Raw genomic sequence first — 13840 nt, 5'->3', positions numbered from 1 at the left:
AATTTGCTGGAGCCTCAAGAGTAACTTGTATCTTGATGACGTCTAAGGAAAAGTTGTCTGTAAAATAGTGGAGAATCAATCCTCATCATTGGATAATGTACAATCTCATTGTAATACTCAAAAAAATTAGGCGGAATTAAAAAATTACGTATTTTTTGCATAAATATCCAACTGCATGAAAGATTTGTTGTTTGTGATAAACAAACATACCGGCACATACCGGATTTTAAAAATATAAATTTGAATTGCACACTGCAAACAGTCAACAGAATAACAAATGGCTCGTATTAGTCTGATAATAATAACGTTTTCAAACATGTTTCAGTACGGTTAATCACACTGTTTTTATACTAACAAGTTTAACACATCAATATTCCGAAATTTAACGCAGTATCAAAAACTAATCATTGTTTATGTTTCGTATCACCAGCACTGAGTATCAAAATCATAATTTAAGTTTGTGTCATACCAGTCATATAAAAAAACAATCGTATAAACACAAACCGTGACATAATAAATCGCCTGCTAATTTCTACAAACCAAATAGTGAATTATTATTTTGACTGCATTTTGAAAACTCTCCTTGAAGATATTAAAACTGTATTAAAAATGAACACAAAAATGTAGATGAAGGTGAAAGTGAATAAAAAGAAGAATGCGATAAAAAGACTCAATTTAATATAGTCACTTTGAAAAAACCAAGTCAAAAGTAATTTTTATCACGAAGCATATTTTTCAATTGAGATTTGAATTCATTTGAAAAGACTGAAATAATTTTTCGTTGCTCTACAATTTATTGCCTGTATTGTTAGCAATCACAAAAATTCGATTTGACGTAAATTGATGCGATAAATTAGCAGAAATACTCTTTTTGAAAAAATGTGTGCTGTCGGGGTAACACCGTCACCCAGTAAGTGGGGTGAGCCCGACATGGTCTAAGGTTAGTTGGATGTTACTGACATATATTTTTCAACTATTACCGGTAATACGCTGCCAAAAAAATGAATAAATTGACTTAGAACCATGCACTTAAGCTCTTCTGTGATTTATGAATGATTCCAAGGGTTATTAGAGGTGTCAAATGTAATAAATCAAGTCACACTGACACACTGACAACTGACCGCTTTCCCGGTGGTATTCGAAATATGCTCCGGTGTGGTCAAGGTTTTCCTTCGATGACACTAGTTATTAATATGATTTGAAGTGCCACGTGATAGGCTTGCCGAGTATGAAATTCTTTAATTGTTTAACCGTCAACAACCAAATTCAACAGTAACATACAAAAATGTAAGATCTCTCATTTGGCGGTTTCCGAATTCAAATTGGTTCAGTTAATTCGTGTAAATTTATGAACAAACTTAGGTGCCGGTGTTACCCCCAAGGGGTGCCGGTTTCACCCGCAATGGTTGCTAAACGTCGTTTTTATCTTAGGTTCAAAACTTTACTATTCCTTGTAAAATAACAGTTTGAAAGCATTGACAGTCTTCATATCTTGTTGAAAACAATCTGGGCAATGATTCTGTGAAAGAAATATAACAATATTTGCCATCAAGTCCTACTAAAGAATCATTTTCCTTAGGGGGCCGGGCTTACCCCCAGTACCCCTAAAATATGTAAAAAACATGAAAATTCCCCTGGCGTCAAGAATACACATTTTCATGTAAAAATAACATCAAATTCAGCGTCCCAAAATTATATAAAAACCATGTATCGTCTATGATTTGAAGACATTTTTTTGCTTGACCAGCATTTGTATGGAGTCACCCCACTGTGCGTTCCGCAGCAGCTACGATTGAAAGTCTGCAGAGCTTGGCTAAGAAGTTCTCAGCACCGTACAGTTCGACGAATCTGTCGGTGTGAAGGCCTGCGGTCGTTCCACGCCAGTAAGCACCTCAAAAGGACCCTCAAGAAGAATCTTGTTGCAAAACGCCGCGTTGGATGCTGTATGTGAAAGTCGTAACCAAAGTCGATGGCTGCATTTAAATGGATGATGAGGCATATGTAGAAAGCGCAAAGGTGATGTCGCCAAGCGGTTTAAATACGTATTTGCTAACAAGTTCGCTTGGAAGCTGATGGTGTGACAGGGGATATGCACCTGCGGCAAAAAACAAGGTTTTCATCACCGGATCAACCATGAATGGCCAGGTGTACTAGGAACAGTGCCTCCAGAAGCGGATTTCGCCGTTCATCCAATCATATGACGGTCCGGTGAAGCACTGACCTTACCTTGGCCAGCTGCCAATACAGCCGGGAAGTCATGGATTGGAACAAGGAGAATGAAATTGATATTATCGAAAAAGTTACCAAGCCTAATTTTCCAATTTTTTGTTCGATTGCAAATTATTGGGCAATAATCAAGAGTAGGTTGAAGGAAAATGGCAGAACGCTAAAAACAGCTGATTTTCAAGGTGCTGGAAGAAAATGGCGGATCGAGTTGACAGTTCCACTGTGCAGAAGATGGTTGGCGGTATAAAACGAAAAGTGCGTGAATTCATCCAAAACTCAAAGGTATAATTTTTTCTGTATTTTTCCATCTAAGGTCAAAAAATTTGTTGCAAAATGTTATGTCGAGATTTTTTCTATGTGTTTTTTATGATGATATTTCCATTTTGTGCGACCCAATAGGGTTTGTGATCTTGGTTCGAACCATGCCAAAATTGATCCTGGTTTGAACTGTTACGAAAAATCCCGAATAATCATATTAAATTTAGTTATTTTAGATTGGAACGATTGCATAATATGCTTTCGGTATCTGTCTTAACATAGGATTTTTTTTACGTATTAAAAATTACAGCCTTATGTTTGATTATTTACAATTAAAAAAGCATTGAATTTGGCTTTGATTGTGCATATACGACTTGGTTCGTCGTCATTATTATATAGTATCCAAACCAATTAGGGAAACTGCTCCATTATTCATCTCATTAAGACGTTATTCACAAAGAATGCACGGATTAAACACCAAATTTTTCACGAACTCATTGAACAAATAAACTAAATATGCTTACGCGCTCTTATGGAATCGTTCAGCATTGTATATTCAGTTAAATTAGCTAGATTTATCCTGAATTTTGTAAAACAAACCATTTTTCACAACGCTTCCATATCCATCTCAAAACTTGAATCACTGCTCTATTATTCATCTCACGGCGCCCCCATACTCATCACGCTGTTAATCATGAATGAATCACATTATCAGAATGAACGTAGCCGCAGCCCGTCGTAGTAGGTTACCTAGATATCCGCTGTAGTTGTTTACGTGCAAAATTGGTAACCTAGGTAACCACTACAGTGCTGTAGATTTATGTGAATTATGTCGGAATAATTCAACATTTTCAGTATGATTTTTTCGTATTAACAGTAACTGATTTGGCAAATTTTGATTTTCTTCAACGCAGTAGAAAAAGGTTGAAAATAAGTACTGTTGAAATTTAGGAATTGTAGAAATTCATCTCATATATTTCTGCTAATTCAAGCTTGTTTTGGAAATTTGAGGTGAACATTACAAAGATCAAAGTATTCTTAGTGTAGTGTGTGATTTTGTTTAGTGATTAAAATAAAAATTGGTCCGCTAGTGATGAAAAAAAATTTTGATTGGCTGCTGAACGAGTCACGTTGTAGCCGTATAGAGCAATGCGCGGATTTTGTTTTTTGAGGTAGGTGATTAAATTAAATGAGTTTTCGAGTGCAGATGCCCGACTATAATATCAAATTTAGTGCTTTTAAGTGAGTTTTTGACGATTATACTTTATGAGGAATCTAAAGTGAACTAAGAAGAATCCATTCCATGGATTAGCAGATTGGTTTAAAAAGAAAATATGCGTTTTTCCTGTTTTCAGCTGTATGAGATGAATATATGGGCTGAGATGAAAAATGGAGCAGTTCCCCTATATTCAAGCAAGAACAGTTTTGAAACATTTAGACATGAATATTATTCCATTCCTGTAACATTTTTTCAATTGAAAGGTTAGTTTAATAAATTTTAAACAAAAGTATGACTGTATATTTTTGATCCTGCTTCGAACTACTGATGATCGTGGTTCGAACTAGCAAGCTTCCTTATACCACCGCTAGAGTCGCTACGCATTTTTTATGTTTCAGTCAAAGTAGTCCAAATATTTAAAAACTCTTTGGTAAATTAGTATGCTATTAGGGGTTATCCATATCCGTTCAGTATTTGTTTGAGTCATTGAAAGAATATTGCATATTTGGAGGAGTAAAAAAAAACTTTTGCACGATTCAATCAGTAATTTGAACCAGGATCATATACACTAAAGTCGCTTTTTACGCGGGGGATACGTGCCGCGTAAAGAAGTGGAAGAGGTTGTTTATAAGACACGACCGCAGAGGTAACGTAGAATACGACAGCCTGTCTTATGTCAATGTCCTTCTTGGAATAGGTTTGGGAATACTCTCAATTGGGGTTAATTAATTTAATAGTCTCTTTGTTTCAGATGACGTTTACCTCTGTAGCCGGCACCGCGGTTTCACTTGCTGCAGTATCCAAAACAAGAATGAAATTGAATTGTTTTGTGGCTGTCTCTTGTATCAAGTTGCACTAAGATATCTTAATTTAGGCAGTGGCTACAAAGAGGCCAAAGACAAGGGCAAAAAGTACATTCTCTATCTATGAAATAACAGTTCAAATAACAATTTTCTGCATTTTACGATATGTGTGATATGTGTTACGATATTATGTGATTCAGGCTCACTAGCTCAGAAATTCTTCAGATAAACTTTGAGGTTAATTGTGTTTATCAATGCCATTTATTGACAAGTGAATATTTTTTCAACATGGCAAATTTTTTATTTAGTTTGGATGATTTACAGTGATAATTAAATTCTACATGAGGTGATTTATTAGCAATTATGTATATATAAAAATTTCAATCGGTATACTGCTAGCCACACACGCTCTATAGCAAGCCACACATGCTATGAACTATATGAACTATATATAGAAATATATGAACTATAAGCCGTTCCTAAACCACGTGGTCATAAAGAGGGGGACGGGAGGGTTGTCAAAAGACCACGAAAGACCACGCACGGGAGTGGGGGGGTTAACGAAATAACCACGTGGTCTTTTTTCTTGACTTATAATTTATTGTTGCCACCAAGTCAAGAGTGAAGTTTTTGCATTTTAGAAATATAGAATGTACTCAAAGTTTAATAAGAAAAATGTAAAAAATTTAAGCGAGTTTTTGGCACTTGAAAAATGAAAAGACCAAGTGGTTAAAGTCGCAAGGGGGGAGGGGGTTGGCCAAAAGACCACGAAAAACCACGGGGTGGTACGGGGGGTATAAAAAGTGTTCAAGATATGACCACGTGGTTTAGGAACAGCCCCATAGAGATGGTCGGGTTTGATGTTTTTCAAACCCGTACCCGACCCGAACCAGAATTTTTTTTTCGGTCAAAACCCGAGCCCGACCCGAACCCGAAACTTTTTTATTCGTTTAAACCCGAACCCGACCCGAACCCGAAAATTTTATTTCATTGAAACCCGAACCCGAAATTGTGAAACCCGAACCCGACCCGAACCCGAGATTTCATTGATTTTATAGTCGGGTTTCGGGTTTTCATACCCAAACCCGACCTGAACCCGACATTTTCAAACCCGAACCCGACCCGAACCCGAAAATATTTTATTCACAAAACCCGAACCCGACCCGTACCCGACATTTTCAAAAATTTTCAAACCCGAACCCGACCCGAACCCGTCGGGTACGGGTCGGGTTCGGATTTCGGGTTTGAAAACCCGAAACCCGACCATCTCTACAGCCCCATAGCATATATAGCAAGCCAAGCACACTAGCCGCACGTTATATAGCAAGCCACACACGCTATATAGCAAGCAACGTACGCTATATAGCAAGCCACACTAGCTATAGACATGCACATACGCGCTATAAACATACACACACGCTATACAGCTAGCCACGCACGCTATATAGCAAGCCACGCACCCTAGCCACACGCTCTATAGAAAGCCACACACGATTTATAGCAAGCCACGCATGCTAAATAGCAGGTCACACAAGCTATATACATGCACAGACACGCTAGACTTGTACACGCTATATAGAAAACCACGCACGCTATAAACATGCATACACGCCATAAACATACACACACGCTGTATAGCAAGTCACACACGCTAGCCACACACCTTATATATTAGGGATACACGCTACAAATGTTCACACACGTTATGTGCACACACCCTATATATACATACGCTGGATGATGGTGGCTTCTCAAACCACCTGGCGGTGCGAGTCTCTTTCAGTTTCGGGTTGTATTCACCCAACGATATCTGAATCGGATTACCGCTGGTGGGGTCCAACTCAGATCGAAGGGAAGCCGAACTGAAAGAGGTGAGAACTGCAGCTAACCACTACCACCGCCGCTGTTGCCCGATGCTGATCCACTTCGCCTACTGCCATCGGTGTTGATGTCCGCTGCTGCTGCCTGCTGCTAGTAAACTGATTTGCTTGAGGAGAAACAGTTTCTTATATAGCCCGAAGAGTGCATTCCCGGCTAACTAGGTACTCCATTCTGTCGTCCTTTTTAGGGAAAGGCAGCAAGCGACCAATCAAAAGTCGACATTTGCGTTTCGACAAGGTTCAACAATTTTCAATATTACAATAGTTTGAACAATCAGATTAAAATTTTCTGCATTTGGACGGGTACTTAAATGATTTTCCAATTGATTGCTGCAAAAATGACAGAAATCGGTTAGAAACTGACTGGGTTTAAAACGTTTGAAATTGGACAATTTTTGTGACGCTCTCGATGTTTTCGGTTTTGAAATTAGATCTTTGTATTGAAATTTGGTCCCTGTCACAATTGCCGGAAGACGTATTCTACGTCAAAAAAAAAATCGCGTAAATTCCGGAATCCGCGTGAAAAAAAACCGCGTAAATTCCGGAATCCGCGTAAAAACACCGCGTGAATTGCGGAATCCGCGTAAAAAAAAACCAGCGTCAATTCTGCATTCCGAGTGAAGGGAAACCGAAACCCGCGCAAGAAAAAAAATACCGCATAAATTCCGGAATCTGCGTAAATTCCGAAATCCGCGTAAAAAACCGCGTAAACTCCGGAATCCGCGTAAAAAAACCGCGTAAATTCCCGAATCCACGTAAAGAAACGCGTAAATTCCGGAATCTGCGTAAGAAAGCCGCATAAAAAACCCGCGTGAAAAAAAAAAAACGCGTAAAAAGCGACCTTAGTGTTGATGGTTCAAACCACAATCAGCATGGTTCGAGCCTGGATCATTATTTCTCTGTCATAAAATATCGAAAAGTAAATAATTCAGGCATTGTAATACAGTTTTGAGTACTACAATATAATCGTTATAAGTGTGTTTTCACATTAGAAATCAATTTTGATACATAACTGCCATCATTCATTAGAAACGCTGAGATCAACCCAAGTGTATCATGAAAAACGCTGAGACTTGTTCGAATCAGGATCAAACACCCTATTAAATAAATCAAGCTTTAAAAAAATTATATCGTTGGATTTAGATTTTTCAATGAAGAACAGAAATCACTTTAAATCACTCGAATGACAGTAGGAGCATGGACGAACTGTTATTCAAGCAATTTTACTCAGAATACGAGCAGTTTTAATTCGTGATTTAGAACCATGCTTTACTTCAATTCAGTTCAGTTGATTTTTTTTTCGATTGATGTTAATTCAAAGATATCTCTGTGATGAACGGTATTTTATTTAGCCGTAAGACAGCTAGATAATTGGAGCTTTCGTTTCCGTCATTCAAATTGCCGATATTGTTCAAACTTCAAGAATTTGTGGCCCGTTTTCTTGGACTGATTGAAATTAACGACACTGATTAAGCCGTTTCTTACCCTACAAATGCAATGTCTAGCGATTGAAAATATATGAATTGAAAAAGCCTCCCAATAGTATTTTTCTTCGTCTGCCGCTGACCACAGAAATTCCAGATATCAAAATTCTGCAATTACTCCATAAACTGAAAAAATATGAAAAAAATCTACCCGCAACCTTCCCCTCTCAGTGATAGATTCTCAGTTGAAACTGAAAGCTATGAATATCAGTATCAACACAGTGACAGTTGACAGTAGAAATGCTGACTGGCAACTTTACTGTAATTCTGTACACGCTGAGTTACTTTAGCGATGTTTATGCGGTCGAGGGTGTAGATGCTCATCTACTTCATCGACTTCATCGACTTCATGCAATCACTTCTGATGATTTTAAATACATTACAAACTACTTTACGAATAGAAATTCGGTGCATACAAATTACCCGAAACCTGTGCGTTGAATAGTCTGCTTAGCTTTTACATCTACAGATTTATTATATGTTTTCAAATTTATTCTGCGCGCCCGAGATTAAGAAAATTTTGATCGCTGCACCTGCCCCGGCGAATCCTGATCTTATCTTAATACTAACACAAATACCCATCATGTGACATTCGTAGAGGTTCAGAGGTTATTACTATTATTTATTATTTGTTCATTTGAACGGCATATTCAGAGGATTTTGGGAGATCCAGAGGTGAACTCGGTTTTAAAACAACGTATGTCGGACTGATCAATCCTCACTCAAAATTTTTCCAACGACCGTAAAGACGTAACCGGCACTGTTATTGATCTTTCTATAGTGAGAGTTACTGACTCGTTGCACATCGAAGATGGTGTAAGATCTCAAAAACACAAATATGGTTCTTTGTGCAACTTCACTACACGCAAAATTTTTCCTTATTACTTTAAAAGCATTAACGGAAAATGGTCCTTTAGGTAACAAATTTGTTACTTAAAAAGCAATTAAGTTATTTTCCAGTCAAGTAACAACACATACTGTCATGTATTTTGCACATGTTATGAGGTAACGGCTATCTAATAATAGTCGTTTCACATGCACATGCACATGTAACTAGTTTTTTCTATCTCCAATCCATCCGGGGTGTGTATATTAGTTTACCATCTGAAAGAGTGTAATTTTCTGAGCAAAACGTGATTTATTAAAACTTTATATCATTATCCTTCGATTTTTAAATGAAGAATAAAAATTCGCTCTAATAGCTACAATGACAGTTGGTATATAGGCGAAATGTCATTGTGATTTAAAAAGCGAAGGACAACGACAACGATAGAATTTTTTTTTTAAACCACGTTTTACTTAGGAAATGCAGATCTTTCAGTTGATATAAAAAACTGATATAGCTGAACAACCCAATTGAGTTAAAGAAGCATTGAGGGAAACATTCCATCTTTGCAAAAAAAAAAAAAAATTAGAATGAATGACTTGAACTAGGATAATTTTGCAGAAATGTAAGGAAAATGGCAGGTCATTGAACTAAATCACAAACATTCTGCGCTAATTGCCGGAGGCAGAGAGGGGGATGGGAGCACGTCGCTCTCCTCTGGCCCTCCTTAGCTGCGCCTGATAGTTCGGGTGATTCACTTTCAGCAAAAATTTTACCCAACTGAAAATGTTGGGCCCTGATCACTGCTGAAAATGTCATTCATGTTAAGATATATATTCAATTTAAATATATATTATTTAAAGCTATTTCACATGAATTTATCGATATTCATTATATAAAAAAGCAAAGTCTTGGTGTTATGATTCGATACGCAATTTGACCTTTGTTTATTCGACACAAACTTCACAGCGAACTGTTAGCATTTTTCTTATTTAGAACTCGAGCCGATAGGGCTAATGCTGTTCTGTTTATTTGCCACAGACTTTGTAGCCAGCTGTTAACTGTTCAGTACGATACAGTACATACAATACCTAAACCAGTTCAGAAGTTGCCAACTGTTAGTGTACAGGACAATTGGGTCCTAAAGTTCTACACGATTTTCTGATTTTTACCTTGCATGGATGATCTGTCATTTAAAACATTTCCGGCAATTTTTTATTTTTCATTTAAAAATCGAAGGCCGTTTTTCTCAAAAAATCGCATCTTTTTTAAATGACATTCGAAAACTGGTAAATCTTCAAGACCCAATTACCGGGCTAGTACTACGGTGATATGTCAAAAATATTTATCGGCCTGGGCAGACAAAACTGGAGATGAGTATTTTTACCCACATTATGTTAATTTTACCGCACTTCGTCTATTTCCTCCCGCTTCAGTTGCGATGATCACGCCCTGTGTTTCGATTTATTTACGTTAAGTAACGTGCCAAACTGGTTTTTCTAGATTTGATTTTTTTTAATTGTGTTTAAAGCAAAATATTTATAGATTGCATCTATCTCTAATCAATAATCCTGCCAAATTTGCCATAATATTCTTTGTAATAAGCAAAGCGTTAATATTCTGAATAAAAAAATCACTTTAACTGATACAAAATCAATCTTTCTTCAGAAGATAGTTTGATATACACATTCTTATCTCTTATTTTACGATCATAGAAGAAATAATTGTGAGCGTTCGTGATTCCCTCCTTTATGTTTCTAGTTACTTCGATACAATATTAAACAATCCAAAATTTTGTTATACTCTTTAGGCCGTTAAAAAAACAAATTATTTTTATTTTATGTCGCCCTCCATCCACTTTGGAGCAGATATTACATATTGGTCGAGCAGTTGAGAAGGAAGATCTATCAATTTCCTGGCAGTTTGGTGTTCAGAGAACGTCGATTTAAAAATGATAAAATTCCACAGTATTACATAAAAAACATTGGACTCTTTCAACTGTGCTATGGAATGATCAAAGTAAAATAAATTTGAAATTGTATTTAAAATTGCCTCGAGAAAATGGTATGAAGAAAAACATAACCTAATTTTTTTACTCGTTTGAATCGTGAACTTATATTCCATTTCATCGTCAACTTCAATGATACCCAACAAATAAAACCGATTTTTATCCAACTTTCTTTTCAGACGAAAAAAATCCAAACATTTAATATTATTTTGCATCTCGAGTGGCTTCAACTTGATTTGTTGTTGCCCGTAGCTATTAATTACTGGTAAGGTAGAAAGCCCAGGCCGTTTGAATTAGTCTGTGGGTAAACATCTAGTCTGATTAGTTACGGTGTCAAGATCACCGATTTATTCGGACTTGGGTTTGAATGGGAATTGACTTTATCAAAATTTATATCACTTCTGTTGATCGCAACCAGTAATGTCTTCAAGATTTTGCAAATTTGACTAAGGAATATTGATGCTGAACTGAAGAGACAGTGGTATTCATCTATTTCTTCTCGAGTCGCTCAAACAACGTTTCCGTGGTGTTTTCATACACGTGAAATTTGTTTATTCTGGGAATTTAGCAAATGAAGCTGCGTTTATTTGCCTCTAATAATTTAACCAATATTAAACGAATTCAAATACAAGCATCTGATAAATGAAATAATGACCCAAAAGTACACAATACTCACCATTGACGGCTTGCAGGAAAACCACTGTCAATCCGACTAGGACAAAATCCCTGGCCTTGGTCGCAGCAGTGGCAATTTGGAACCTGGAGCATCGAGGGCGATAGTGCTGTTGTAGCTTCTTATGCTGCTCCTCGTCAGTGCAGGACGAAGGAGCCGCCCGGCTGTTGGTCCTGCTGGGGGTCTTTCCACCCCCGACGGCGTTCTTGGAATGCATGATGGCGACGATGTTGCTGGCGTGACGATGGCAGGACGTACTGTTGACTGTTGGTTGGTTGGGAACGGTTTTCTTGCTCCGCTCTGCCCGATTCGGGGAAAATTCAGAATTCCGTTCGGAGAGCGAATGCTCGCGAAGGTGCGAGAGAATTGGCGGTTGTGGTACAAGGATAGCCTTAAGCTTTGCAAAATGGCGGTCATTCACGGTTGTGCAAGCGCGAAAAATAAAATCACAAAGCGACACTTTTCTTTTTTTTTTGTGTGGCTCCAATTCCGCACGTCTTTCAGGTATTCGGAAATCGAAATAATAGATCTTCTTCACATTGGTTGCTTATAATAAACTAGCTAACAATTTCATGCCCACATTTAAAACGTTGTATGCTACACTTTTAATTATTGTCATTCAATTTCATTCATATATCACAGACTTTTTTTAAATTTCACTGAAGTGATGTAAATTTCACTAAACCTTTTTTCTATTGTGTGTATCGGAAACGACAGAAAACTAAAAAAAAAACAAAAAAAAACTTTTTTTTAACACAACTTCACATCATCGCAAGTTTTTCGTCGAACTGCACTCAAACTCTGATACTGATAATATACCCAGACCATCGGTTGAATATCCACTCCAAATTAAATCATTGCTCCGGAAAACAATCCTACTGTCGCGGGCGACTATTTCGGTTGCACAGCGCCGCACCCAGTTTTTTGCTCTGAATTAGAAAATTTGTATTCGTCCGTTCTTGATATATAGAAAGTCAGTAGGAAAACTGCGCCCGGTACGAAATCTTTGCACTAGTTTAAATTTCGGTGGCACAGGAAACGTCACAGGTCGAAAAAACCTGCAAAATGAACTTCACTCTCGGCTGCACAATAGGGCACAGATGTATGAAAATAGCTCCGAATTTGTGAAACTTGCAAGAATGTACAGAGATACTGTGTGCGTTGTATTTCGCGAAACCGAAATTCCGTCGAATTCAAATGCAGAAAAGACACGAAACTGTTTTCTTTAAACAAGATCAGGAACGCCGATTTTTTCGTAGAAAGTTGGCCCTTTTCACTAGAATTTGATTGGATGGGTTGTTTGATGTTGAAGAAAACTGCCACTGCTGCGGTTCGGCCCTCCCTCGTACAGAACGCACTACTGTCTACCACTGTCCGGATGGGGTTGCACTGCTCGGCTCGACTGTTGACGAGCAGCAGTAAGATGGCCGGTTTCGAATGTTATCGCCAGGGATTCTCGACTCGGACTGACGGTCGCGTCGCGGTTTGGAGTTGTGCGTACGCTCCCACACGGGCCCCAAAGTGGAGTTGTGTGAGCATCGAGCTAAACAGCGTGAGAGCATGGAGCGAAGAGCCAATTTTCTCAGCCTATGCCAGTTCGAAAGGTCTCCATCATGGTCGGTGGTGGGTGGGCGACAGCAGCAACAGAGAACACACAGAAAGGGGACTCAATGCGATGTGATGTTTAGACAGGATGATGGAATGGTCGTTAGGGTGGCTAATGTGCTCGTAGACAGAGTGGCAAGTGGAAGTGGCGGATTGCTTTCCCTCTCACTGAAAACCAATCATTTTGTGGTGTTGGTTGCGACGACAACATTTACGGGAAAATGAACGGTGCGATGAAAGTGAGCTGAGCTTAAAATTTTAAACTTTTGGGGTTTATTTAGGGGATCAGTTGTAAAAGTTTATTTATTATCGTCGTTTCCTAAATCGAATTGCACTTAAACGACAATGATACGAAATGCTTGAAGAAAGCAAAAGCACACAAATGACATAATAATATGAAATTATAAAACATACATGTAATACATCACACAACCTGATAAATGCTAAGTAAATCAAAAAAAAAGAAGACACACATAATTATTAGCAATATTTATAAATCATTAAAATCTAGCAAAAAGAGACCAGCCCGATACCAATATGATAGAGAACGGATAAAATTATCACACAAATGATAACAAAATTAGGATTTGCAATATTCCCCGGAAACGGGAATCAATAAAAATGTAATTTCCCGGGAATTACCGGAAATCGGGAGCGGAAAAAATAGCTTAGCAAAAATCAAATAAAGTTTATTAATGAAAGGAATCAAAAACTCGTTTACAATTTTACTCCTATCAATTCGCATTAAGAACGAATTAAAAAACGGAATTTATCCATGTTCACATCAAAAATTCATGATTGATTTTTGTTGCAAATATTTGCAAGAGAGTTGAAACCTACTCAATTGGCTTTAATGTC

At 37.7% G+C, this 13840-nt stretch overlaps 1 protein-coding gene across 2 annotated transcripts in view; it reads right to left on the bottom strand.

Moving 5' to 3' along the window:
- LOC129718675 (protein Skeletor, isoforms B/C) overlaps nucleotides 1-12857 on the bottom strand; it is a 129636-nt gene extending 116779 nt beyond the window's left edge. For both annotated transcript variants that reach the window (XM_055669687.1, XM_055669688.1), the window contains exon 1: nucleotides 11381-12857. In XM_055669687.1, the coding sequence (XP_055525662.1) occupies nucleotides 11381-11594 (214 nt within the window). In that variant the 5' untranslated portion in view covers nucleotides 11595-12857. The remainder of the gene's footprint in view (nucleotides 1-11380) is intronic.
- Nucleotides 12858-13840: the final 983 nt, after the last annotated feature.

Source organism: Wyeomyia smithii, chromosome 1 (assembly GCF_029784165.1).
Source record: "Wyeomyia smithii strain HCP4-BCI-WySm-NY-G18 chromosome 1, ASM2978416v1, whole genome shotgun sequence".
Lineage (NCBI taxonomy): Eukaryota > Metazoa > Arthropoda > Insecta > Diptera > Culicidae > Wyeomyia > Wyeomyia smithii.
The sequence above is the reverse complement of the archived record's forward strand: the minus strand, read 5'-3'. Positions and strand labels throughout refer to the sequence as shown.